General features: G+C 39.1%; 1 protein-coding gene across 1 annotated transcript in view; it reads left to right on the forward strand.

Annotated features, from left to right (window-relative positions):
• Positions 1-575: 575 nt before the first annotated feature.
• The window catches only part of nbeaa (neurobeachin a), a 132362-nt gene continuing 120059 nt past the window's right edge, over positions 576-12878 (forward strand). The window contains exon 1 of the mRNA XM_016483102.1: positions 576-1175. Within this exon, the coding sequence (XP_016338588.1) occupies positions 891-1175 (285 nt within the window). The 5' untranslated portion in view covers positions 576-890. The remainder of the gene's footprint in view (positions 1176-12878) is intronic.

A 12878-nucleotide genomic window follows, 5' to 3' on the forward strand; every position in this document is an offset into this window, starting at 1 on the left:
AATCAAATGTGTATTATGTATTCTCAATATTTAGATCTTTTTTTTGCACCATCAGATTCCAGATTCTCAAATAGTTTTATCTCGGCCAAATATTGTCCTATCCTAATCTCAATTTAAAAAAAATGACCCTTATGACTGGTTTTGTGGTCCAGGATCACATATATAGCCTAATTATTTTTATAACATACAGTATATTTTTCAACAAAAGGTGTGTTCACAACAAATTTTTTTTTTCTCCTTTTTTCATGGTCAGTTACAGTTGTTTCATGGCAGCCAATACTTTAATGCATGCGTCTATATGGAATATGGATTTCAAAAATAAACCCTGAGAAATATTTATTCAAGGTAGCCTGTGTGAAAGAGTCAGAGAGCACGTCACATTATGATTACATCATTGGACAAAGGCATTATTTACAACTGTTTAACGGTCCAAAATAATCCCGCTATAATTTTATAGTCTACATTACATTAATCTGATTTGCATAATGCTGGGACACCTACTAGCGGGACGCGCGCACGTGCTCCTGCTTGGTTCCCAGCTTTTGATTGACAGGCGGGCAGCAGCACGCAGGCGTGGTGAGCGCTCCCGCAGACAGGGGGCGTCAATATGGCGTCCTGAGAAAGACAACACAGCCCGACACCGCACCGATCTTCGGCTGACATCGGGAGGAGAGAGGGACCGTTTCGCCAAACGCAAGACGTGATTTCGTCCTGTGCATCCCTCTGAACGGCCGCGAGCATCGGGTTTGGATGTGCAGATCTCGGCGGAGGAGGACACCTGATCTAGAATTTTCCGTTTTCATCTGTGTTTGATGCTGCTGCTCAGTGCTCGGTGATACAAAAGCAGGTGAGACCGAGGCGACCGCTCCTTTTTGGGATTCGGGTCGGAAATGTCGAGCGAGAAACCGGTTTTGGCACCGGGTTCCGCCTCGCTCACGGACCGAGAAGCCCCCACACCAGCAGCAGCACCGCCGGGTTCGGGGCAGCAAGTCGTAACGGGCTCCGTTACCGGGGACATGATGGTGTCTGGATCGGGCGCCGTGGTTCTACCGGCCGGAGTGATAAACCCCTCGGTTCCGATCCGGAATATCAAGATGAAATTCGCCGTGCTCATCGGTTTGATCCAAGTCGGGGAGGTTAGCAACAGAGATATCGTGGAGACAGTTTTAAAACTGGTAAGCATCTGCATAGAGTGTATTGAACGCATGTTTTATTTAGCGCGCATAAGATGATGTCATATGAGAATTGATTTCTTGATCAAATGCACTAAAGCCAGAGATATTCCCTGGTGGAATGTCACCCTGTCTTTTGTTGACATGCCAGTCAGATTCATCACTGCCAGCTTCGCTTTAGGGTGACAAAATATCGCACACATAACGTCAGAATTCATTTTCCCAGCGTACTATTACACAGTGGTCGCTGCGTTTATTTGCAGTGCCAAATGACAGTGTATCAACACGCCGGCCTGCAGCAATGACTCGCCAAATAAGGGAATGCATCTTTTCTACTAGCAGAATATGCTGTTAGATTCATAATTCTCGCCTAGAGGACATACTAAACATAAGTCTTGTGTTATTAAACGGTATTTCCCAATATGGATTCGGCTTTTGATATGTAAATATGACTGGTGGGTAGATGTTACGCGACGCAGCCATACATGGATTAATTCCCATAGATGTACAGCAGTGTGGGTGTAATTAATATTCAGATCGCGTTAACGTGCCGTCTGTGATACTCGTTATTTTTAAGCTGTAATGGTATGCTGTTTGTGTTTTGGCACCTGTTATAGCCTCATCTGTGTCGATATGGCTGCTGTTTTTGCTCATGGAGGCCACAGGCTGGTGAGCGAGGTGGATTAAAGCTGGCTTTAACTGAATTCTTGTTATGAAACGGCTTAGAAAACGTATTAACACAGATTCAGTCATGCGCGCTGAATGGGATGCTGGGAGCACAGTTGTTTTGAAGGAAGGGACGGAGAGGTTTTTTTACCGACGTCCTTATCAATAATTACAATTGGCTGAGCCAGGCCTTCTTAAAGGCTTAAGTTCACTCAAAAATGAAAATTCTGTCATTAATTACTCACCCTCATGTCGTTTCAAACCAGAAGCTACGAGAATACGTTTTGTGCACAAAAGAAGAAAGAAAAGACTTTATTCAACAATTCATCTCCTCCGCATCACCCTGGTGCCATTTTGGAGAATATCTGCTGGACGTAAACACTTTCAGTCTGGACTGGACTTGGGAACATTTCAGTTGCGTTGCTGTCTATGCAGGGTCAGACAGCTCTCAGATTCCATCAAAAATAACTTAATTTGTGTTCCGAAGATGAACAAAGGTCTTACGGGTTTGAAACGACATGAGGGTGAGTAATTAATGACATAATTTTCATTTTTGGGTGAACTAACCCTTTAAAGCGCTACTAATGGAAGCAGGTTGCCAGCAAGCACCAAACATTTTTACATGTCACAACGTTGCAGTCAGGTAACGTCACACTGAAGAAAGTCCAAGAAACCACACCACGAATATTAGAACGTCAATAAGGGTTCTTTACTATAAAAAATCCAACATGGAATGTTTTAATCTTTACATTTCAATGAGACGTCTGAACGAGTAACGTCTTTTTTTCAGCTTAGCCTACAAACTGGCTTAGTTCAGTGGCAGATATGTTTGAAAAAATGACAAACATTTCATCGTGATTATTGATATCGTTTCGTCTTTGTGAATGGAAGAATGGATGTTTGAATGGTTGAAACGAAAACGAGCTGCGAACGCACAGAGAGTTTGACAGGAGGACAGGTTTTCTGAGGTAACACTTTTACCTCAGGATGTCTGAAAAGTTTTGAAAATACCTCGTGAGAATAATGTCTTGAGGACATTTAGGTGTAAGCTAACATTTTTAAGAAGGTAGCCTATATATAGTATCTGCCCCTAAAACCGCGGAAGAGCACTTGCTAGCAACCAATGTTTATGCAACATTGTGAAAACTTATTACGTTAAGCATCTCTACATTTGTCGTAGGATTAAATGTTATCGCAACCATTCCACGACTTGGCAAAACGTGTTTACAACACTTGCTGGGTAATTATATGCACTATAAAGACCGTAAGCGTTCGATTTACGGTCACAATCAGTGCTTACTGCAGCGATGAGGTCGTTTACTCTGTAATAGAAGACGTCGGTCGTGGAGTTTCCATTGGATCGTTAATTTAGAGTGCTGGGTGTTTAAAACATGCCGGTGGCGAGTCCGCTGAAGGGATGCTGCAGCAGTTGCTCTATGCGCAGGGATGCAGAGTTCCTGTAGCCGTGCATGTGGAAGCAGGTGGCGGAGGAGGAGGAGGAGGAGGGTGGGGGTTGCTGCAGTGGTGATGTGCTCTGAAACCTCGAGCCAACGCGATTTAAACAGGAGAGAGTAGCGCAGCAGCCGCTTCCATCTCTCCCTGGCTGGAGCTGCTGCCGGGTCACGTGACCTCATAGAGTTCGGTGTTTTAGTTTTGGATGATATACTAACGCGAATTCTACTGTATGCTATGCTTTTCTTTAGAGAATATGAAAGCGGATGATGAACATTTTAAACAGGTCACTTACCATCCACTCAGCTCTTTTGTTGTTTTGGACACTCATTTTAAGTATAGAAATGGAGCGTTTTTTTTTGCATTTGGGGCCTTTAAATTGTGACATTGTCTTAAATCCAAAGTAATCACAATAGAACATTTTCATTTTTTTATAACGAAATAGATGTTTAAAAAAATCTAATATTTGTGTTCTTCATTAGACCAGTTTGTGTATAAGAAATTCTAGCTTTTCAGTATTATCATTTTAACATATTATTCCATTAATCAAATTTGAACCAAATATACATATATTTGAATAAGATTTACCCCTCATATGTAGCTACAGTTCTGTATGATAGGGTACAATGGGGTTAAAGGCCCTTTGGATGTAACTACTTTTATCGTGAAACACTAACTCAACAAAAACACCACAGTACTCTCCTAAACATGGTGTACTGCAACAAATTGATTGGCATAAGTGGGGAGGAATGGATTGATTGTGATGATGTGCTTTGTGGACCACATATTGACTGCTTCAATCACAATAGAGATTTATTTGTGAAATGCGCATAAATAGTTTCAAAATACCATAGTGACTAAGATTATTGTTACTGCAAGTCGCCACAATTCATCAGGCGTTAATACTCACTAAAGGGAAATTTTTAGTTCCATTAAATTCTTACAAAAAAATCGTTTTGTAAGAGAGAATGCTGCTCATAAAGCATATAACATTGTGCACTAGAGAAAGAGAGATGCATTGCATGGCGTTTGGCACAATGCCGATACACAACTGTAGGTGGGGTAGACCTTATGTATTATTCAGCTTCGTCTGAAACCGCAGCATGTGCTAGAGTACAGCCAATATCGATTGATGCTGAATGCCATTTAGCAGAGCAGATGTACCGATCACCTTAATTAATTGGCGATTCCGCAAAAGGTCTTGGGAGAGGTCTCATTCGTTTCAGGAAAAAAGATTTGCCTTTGGTTTGGTTGCTGTCCTTTTGAAAGCATTTGAAGAGTTTGCATATGACGGATTGTTTCTGTAGGCCTCGTTCCTGGCAGTTTCTCAACGCTGAGGCCTAATTTAAGTGTGCTAGATTCGAAAGCCCATTTCTCTCTCTACTTGCTATTGAAATTCAGACCAGAGAACACATGTGGAGCACTGCTGTTAGACCCTGAATGTAATTAGACTCGTCCTCAACCTCGTGGCCCTACAGTGCTATGCCAGACATCCCGCCACCCGACTTCAGAACAAATGACACACGCAGGAGGTGTTGGAAAAGAGATGACTGGTCATGATCTGGGTTAGGGATGAAAGAGTGTTCTGCACTATTAAAAATAAAGCTTTCAAAAGGGGGTTTTCACAGGGATGCCTCAGAAGCGTCATTTTGGGTTCCCCAAAAGAGCTTTCAGTGAACAGTACCATTTTTTCTTACTGTGAAAAACAATTTAGTACAATGGAAAGATTCCATGAATGTTAAAGGTTCTTCATGGAACCGTAGATGCCAATAAAGAACCTTTATTTTTAAGAGTGTGTAACCCTCTTCATGAGGGCAGTTTCTGCAGTTGCGGCTGCGTTATAATGTGCCAGACAACACGCTAGCATGCAAATGTACTTTAAAACACACATGCTCTAGATTATTACAAGCAGCCTAGCTACCAGATGTATTTTAAGTCCCAATTTCTTACTGTAATCCTACCGCTGGTCTATTTTCAAAGCACTTCTGTTTGTGTATGTAGGGTCAGAGCGTCTTTTATTTAGTGTGGATCACACGCTGACTTCCCTGACTGTATGCAGAGCTCACAGCTCCCTGTGGAACTGACATAGTTACTATTGTAGTCGCAGCTGCAATCTTGCGGAGTTCACCCTCAGATAAATCAGGAAATGGGCGTCGTCTTTTTGCTTCTTGTAGTGTATTACATTAATTCCAGTTTACTTTAAATGGTTACTGAAAATACGTAGGCTGCAATTATAATATTAGTGGCAATTTGGTTGCACGGCGAGGGAGTTGCAATGTTGTTTATGATACAGTAATTTTATTTGCCTTTCTTTGATGCGTGGTCGTCCTTCACCTCCCGCCATTCAGTTTCGCCTGTGAGAGGCACACTGAGCCAATCTGCTCACTGTCTGTCGTTTTCTCCCCCTCTCCTTTTCTTTCTCTCTCCTCACGTAACACACACACATGCACAGACTGCCACAGAGGGCCTGACGTTTAGACTCCCTTGCCATTAGCAAAGCATCATAGTTGCCATGGAAACGGCACCATGGGATTTTGCTGCTTGCTTCCCACCATACCAACTGTTGTCATCTCTTCCCAGCCAACTGGATCAGCTTTGCGATCTGGACAGGAGAATTTACACAGTAGTTTGTTTGACACTAAAGCTACTGGTGTGTAAAAGTAGTTAATATTTTAAACTAATCAAGTTAGTGCATTAAAATTAATCTTAAATCATGACCCAATTAGCGTCAAACATTTTATTTGTCCATTATCATAGGCGGAGGGTGAACCAACTCCAGGGTAAGGCTAAAAGCAGCCAAATGTATTAAACATCATAAACCCGTCTTTTTAGGCAAGAACCAGACATGGGTGTCATGTAGGCTAAAAAAAATGTTTAATGGGACTGAATTTGTATTCAACGTGATTACAATTTAAAGGGGTCGTATGATGCTGCTAAAAAGAACATTATTTTGTGTATTTGGTGTAATGAAATGTGTTTATGCGGTTTAAAGTTAAAAAAACACATTATTTTCCACATACTGTACATTATTGTTTCTCCTCTATGCCCCGCCTTTTTGAAACGCATCGATTTTTACAAAGCTCATCGGTCTGAAAAAGCGAGGTGTGCTGTGATTGGCCTGCTACCCAATGAGTTGTGATTGGCCGAATACCTCAAGCGTGAGACGGAAATGTTACGCCCCTCACATAAGGTTGATGCCGTGTCCGGCCGGAGCGACGAGACAAAAACATGAAAACCCATTACAAACAAGGCATTTGTTCGGTGCAACATGAGCAGATCTTAATTTAATGCTGCAATCGACACTATTCAAGTCCCCGTGGCCAGGGGAAGGCTAAGCCTCCGCCTATGTCCACAATGTCCACAATTTGTTGTTTTTTATATTGTTACACTTCTGTTTAAAAGTTTTGGGTTGGTAAGATTTTTTTTTTTCAGTAATATTTTGAAATATTATTATAATTTAAAATGAATTTATTCCTTTTGTGGCAAAGTTGAATTTCAGCAGTCATTACTCCAGTCTTCAGTGTCATATAATCTTTCCAAAATTAGTCTAATATGGTGATTTGATCTTTAAGAACATTTTGCATTATTATCATGTTGAAAACAGTGCTATTTAATATTCTTGTGGAAACTATTATACATTTTTCAGGATTCTTTGGTGAATAGAAAGTTCAAAAGAACAGCATTAATTTGAAATAGAAATGTAACATTAAAAACGTCCAGTTTTAACAATTTAATGCATTCTTGCTGAATAAAACTTAATTTCTTTTGGAAAAAAAAAAATCTTACTGACCCCAAACTTTTGACAGGTAGTGTATGAGTAGCAGGATTTTTAAAGGAGACCTATACCCCTAAAAGGGATGCCCCTTTTTACAATATGTAATATAAGTTGTCCCCATAAGGTGTCCCCAGAATGTGTCTGCGACGTTTCAGCTCAAAATACCCCACAGATAATTTATTATATCATTTTGTAAATGCCTATTTTGAGTGGAAGCAGAAACACACTGTTTGGTTTTGATGATCATATCTATCGTGCTGAAATCATGCGTTTTAAACCATATTAGTTTAAACTTCTGATATAGGTTTTCTGAGCACACACATCCGAAGCCTATGCACAGAAAGCGGCTGTCACATGGCATGTGAGTACTAAACTAAGTTCTCTTTCATGTCTTATTGCACTTAAACTGTCAAATGCATACAAGTTTATGTTAAAAACACACACGAGTTACAAAAACAGTCAGCTATGTCTGTGAAGGTAAACAGCTGGGAAATAAATTGCATGTTTATATTAGTTCTGTGGGGTAGCAACATTATATACAGTAAATAAATCAATAAATCCACTGCTCTCTTGTCTCCTCTGTTGGGACTCTAAATAGTGTTCTGTGCTCATCAGTGCAGCCAAAGACAGTACAGTTAGCATGCTTTGCTCAAACTTTTGCCATGGTGATAGAACTTATTGTGGCACCGTTTTGAGGTGTCTGTTTGTAGCTTAAATACACATAAGGAGCATCTCTCGGCTCCCTCTGTCTTTCTCTTTCGCTCTCTTGTGGCTGAGCTGTTGTTGTCCATTCAAAGGGATCATCTCATTATTCACATCCACTCTGCAGAATCACTAAGGTCAGGATGCTGTGCACAGTCAGCACAAACAGTCCTTGTTGGCCACAGAGACGGCAGCACAGCTCTATATCGCTCATTCAGTCTCATTCAGGACGTAACCATGCATAGAACGGTATGATATAGCACAGCGTAACACAAAAAGCATGCAAACCTTCCTTCCACAGGATCTGTAATCTCTAAGGTCAGAAGAGCACAGGGGAGCGTGAAATAGCACAGTGCAGGTAGCCTATAGGATCAATTTGTTTGTCTGTAGAACTAAAAAACAATACAGAAGCAGATAAAAAATCAGGCCCTCACAATCGGATAAGCCGCATAATCAATTAATTGATTGTTTACTGTACATTTATATTTCAGAGATCCAGCAGATGTGACAGTAGCTAATGAATATGCGAACAAAGCCATGGTAATCTTCTTTACCTCCTACTGTAAGACTGATCTCTTGCTTTAATGAAAGTGCCTGCATTAACCTGTGACAGTGCTGCATCATCGTTCAACACTGAGAGCAGGAGATGTGTGCTCTCTGCCTCTACTACAGTTGAGTTAAAGGCCTTGTAAAATGTAAATTGTAGTTTGTGGCTTTTAGTGCATGTATATTAGATTTGAGGTTGTGTGTATGCTAGTATTCTCTGAAACATTGAGAAAATACACTTTTAAGAGATGTACCCTACACCACTTAAAATTGTGGGATGTTTTCGAAAGCAGTCTCTTATGCTAAACAAGGCTGCATTTATTTGACCAAAAATACAGAAAACTCTTGTTAAACATTAGTACAATTTAAAAAACGGTTTCTATTTTAATATTTTTTTTAGAATGTAATTTATTCATGGGATGCAAAGCTGAATTTTCAGCATCATTACTCCAGTCTTCAGTGTTACACGATCCTTCAGAAATTATTCTGATATTATGATTTGGTGCTTATGGAACGTCTCTTATTATTATCAGTGTTGAACATGGTTATGCTGGTTAATATTTTTATGGAAACCATGATACGTTTTTTTCAGGATTTTTGATTAATTCAAAGTTCAAAAGAACAGCATTTATTTGAAATAAAATATTTTGCAACATTTTAAGTGCATTTACGGTCACTGTCAATTTAATTTGTCTCTAGCCTGAATAAAAGTATTAATAAAAAAACAACAACCAACCAACAAACAAACATTTGAACAGCTGTGTATGCATTTAAAATTTCTTCGGAAAACTGCATCAAAAATATCGTTGGCTCATCCTACACTACAAAGAGATTTGTCCAATCAGATGTTCCCTGAAATGAAAACATTCCTCCCCATTAAATAGTAAATCTGTTTTAACGACGTATGACGTAACTAGAAGCTATTGTTGTAACAATATATCTGTCCTTCAATATGCCCAAATTTACTGTTTAAATGTAAATAGCTTGAGCTTGAATTGTAACATCTGTCTTTGTGAAGACCTTGAGACGGGAATTTTATTAAACCTGGCAGTTTCATTAGAGCCAAAATGCATACAGGCAGGGTTTAGCTCCTGGCATTCGTCATCATTGACTTCAATCATTAGTTATGTAGATGGAAGTGATCCATACTTTCAGTCTGACATGAAGAATGCTTTGTGAGCAATGTATAATGATAGATTGCATTCATAACAAGGTGCAAGGGCCACTCTTTTCTTGAACAGAAGTGCTTTATAAATCGTATTCAGGCACACAATTCATCGCTTGGCAGTTCTGTGAAGAATTTTATATATGCAGTAAGTCAGATAATCAGTACTGTGAGTTTTGATGTAAAAATGATCAGTCCAAGTACAAGCAGAAGGATTGCTTTGTATCGCCAGTGCATTGCTAGATAGAAAATTATTTGGGTTTACCTAAATAAACATCAGAGCTCAACATGTCTGAAGTATGTGTGGTAACCCCTATACTGTAATCAGCATTAAAATGCATTCACAAAAAGTTTGTTGATGAACACACACACAAAGTCATGGTTTCTGTCGTGTCTGTAAAGATATGCATAGCATCACTCAGTATGTGTCTGATTTGTTGGGAAGGACGAGGCTGAGCATCGACGGGTCTCACAGCTTGCTGTGTCCATATTTTATCCTCGGGCAGATGGACATAAAGCAAGGACACAGGCATTGATTAAAATCATGTTACACTACATGACCATGCCTGATGTGCAGATTTACTACAATATTTATTACCTTGAGCTATAACATTTTTATTGGTTGTAGTTCAATGACTGTTGTATGCACTTCCCATGATCCCATTTTCCTTTAGGTGTGATATATGTGGTATATATATTTTATATGAACTCTTTCTCTGTTATGAGCTGTTTTTATATGAACTGTTTTCCCTCAAAACCTCACCACCATCATGCTTATTTTGACATGTTTCCTGTTAAAGCAATGTCCTGTTAGCCACCCATGGTGAACACGACTGGGGGCTTTTAGCACTTCCTGTCCACACCATGGTCGCTGACATTTGCATCCAACGTTTTCTCAGAAGCTGAACTATTAGTGGTGTCACAGCTCTGCACTGTAATGTTTTTGCCAAATGTGTGCTATTTCGAGATTTTGCTGTGCCTTGTTTTTTGTCGCTGTCCCATATTAATATGGAACAGATGGGGTTTATAATTTTTTTGTCACATTGTGCCTGAATATGACGTTATGTTAAGGGTGATTCACCAAGGATGATAACTATAACCACAAAGTTTTAATAATCTTTCTAATTCAAGTCCACACCACAACTATACCGATAACGAAACAGTGGAATAATAACATTGGAATCACTTTCAGAATTATTTTTTCCAGCTGATGAATGATAAAATCAGTGAAAGAAGCATCCATTTGATCTTAAATAGCTCACTTATAATTGGTGTGGATGTGAATGTAGTTATCGTTATAGTTATCGTTCTTAGTGTGAATGTGCCTTTGGGCTAGATCAGTCTCAGTTTTCAGCTTCTTTTAGCACATTTTACCACATGTTCCCTTAACTTCAGTGCAGAAAATGCTAAAAATGTCAGCAGATTCCTCCTCGGTCTGGGCTAGATACACAAACATCATCCTTACTCCTTTCCCACGGTTTTCATCTTGACCTTTTGTTTGGATTTTAAACGGCTGCCACGTTCCACTTGATAAGGTGGCAACTTGGGCAGTACCCCCTTTCATAAGAGCTTTTCATATTGAGAGGCCGTTATGAAAGAAGAGGGTTTAAGAAAAGAACTGTAGCGTAATTCTAGATCATCCCCCTGCCAATTTTGGAGCCAGTGTCCCATTGTGACGTGGTTCAGGCAGTGCTTCAGTGTCCTTTACGAAGCTTCATTGGCGCAACTATATCTCTGCTAATGAGAGTCTCTAGGAATGTTATCTGTATGCTATTGCATACAAAACAGATAAGTTGGTATTGTCTATCGTCAAGCTTCTCCACGCTGGGAATGTTTCTCTCCAGAATCCCTGATCTTTCTGGATGAAAGCCTAGAATCTGACACTGAAGTTAGATTTTGGAGTTGGAGACCATCATAAATTCACTTGTGATACTTTGACGGCAGCAGAATTCAAACCTCAGCGTAAGTGAAACATGTACCATATGGAGCGTATTTCAACTGAATCATTCCACACTTCTTTGTTGCTGACAGCTGTCCATTGGAAAATAAAGTTAGTCAAATGCTACACAGCCATTACTGTTATGTGTACCTTTATTTAGTCTGCATCTCCATTGGTAGTTATTTTGCCTTCCTTTACTGGTTTGATGACGTGATGTTAGGTTTTGAGGTTTAGCACACAAATCAAAGGTGAATAAATCCGAAAGGTTTTCTGTCTGTGAAAGTTATGTATGGCAATCTATATATTATAATTAGACTGTAAGCTATACATCAGGCAAGGTGTTTCTTCATGGTTCCCCTGGGAGTGTTTGTTGCAAGGTCAGAACTGATTCAGAGACCAGACAATATGATGGTAAAGAACAGACCTGTTTGAACATTTGTATAGTTGAACTATTTTTTGCTAAAGGCAATGTAATGGGTTGTATATACACTCTGTGTACCACTTGGCACCCAATTTCTTTGTGAATAATCAGAATCTCTTTTTGGCTAGACACAAGGCACAAATGTTTGGAGTAAGCTTTAAAAAACAATCATAAAATAAAATGACAAACTGAATAGAATGGAATGATTCTGACACTTGAGTAGACAGTCTTTGTCATGCCATTTCTCTGAACATCTGATAAACAAACTCCTGCTTCTGCTGAAATGATTGAAATTGAAAATAGATTTGATGGTTTTCAGTGGCAAATCAGTTTAGTTTGGGAACAATAATAGGAAAAACAAATACAAATGCTTATATCATTGCTATAGCTGTTCACGTTTTCATTTTTAATTTAACTGCTGTTGCACTGTGAATGAAACATAACAGGGGTTGGTTGTTTTGCAAGTTGTTATTTTCCAGGTTGAATGTGGGAATGCAAAACTGCAGTGTCACAATCAAATCTCCAGATAAGTTGGATAAAACTCTTTCTTGTCCCAGATAGTGAACAAAGTTGACACTATTTAGCTCAGACATTCAGTTTTGGCAGGAATGTCATGTACTTCCACACATTACAAGCCTCTTAGAAGCTGTGATCGGCAGGTATGAGTCGGATAAGCTGTTCTGCACCAAATGAGATGTTCTTGAGAAGAAAATCAGAGCTCAGAATACACTTTAGCTGTAAACAACTCACAAAATTGCAGCTTTATGCTCAAAGCTGCTGTTTTTTTAAATCAAAATTAAACAATAATATTGTGAAATATTGATACAATTTAATTGTAATTTCTATATATAATATATTTTAAAATGTAATTTATTCCTGTCATGATAAAGCTGAATTTTAACGCCAGTTTTTAGTGTCACATGATTCTTAAGAAATGATTCTAATATGCTGATTTGCTGAAGAAACATTTTTTTCCAAATTTCTTTATTAAAATCCCCTAATTAATTTTTTTTTTTTTTTTTTAATAGAAAGTTGAAAAG

This window comes from Sinocyclocheilus anshuiensis, unplaced genomic scaffold, assembly GCF_001515605.1.
Source record: "Sinocyclocheilus anshuiensis isolate Anshui unplaced genomic scaffold, SAMN03320099.WGS_v1.1 scaffold437, whole genome shotgun sequence".
Classification (NCBI taxonomy): Eukaryota; Metazoa; Chordata; class Actinopteri; order Cypriniformes; family Cyprinidae; genus Sinocyclocheilus; species Sinocyclocheilus anshuiensis.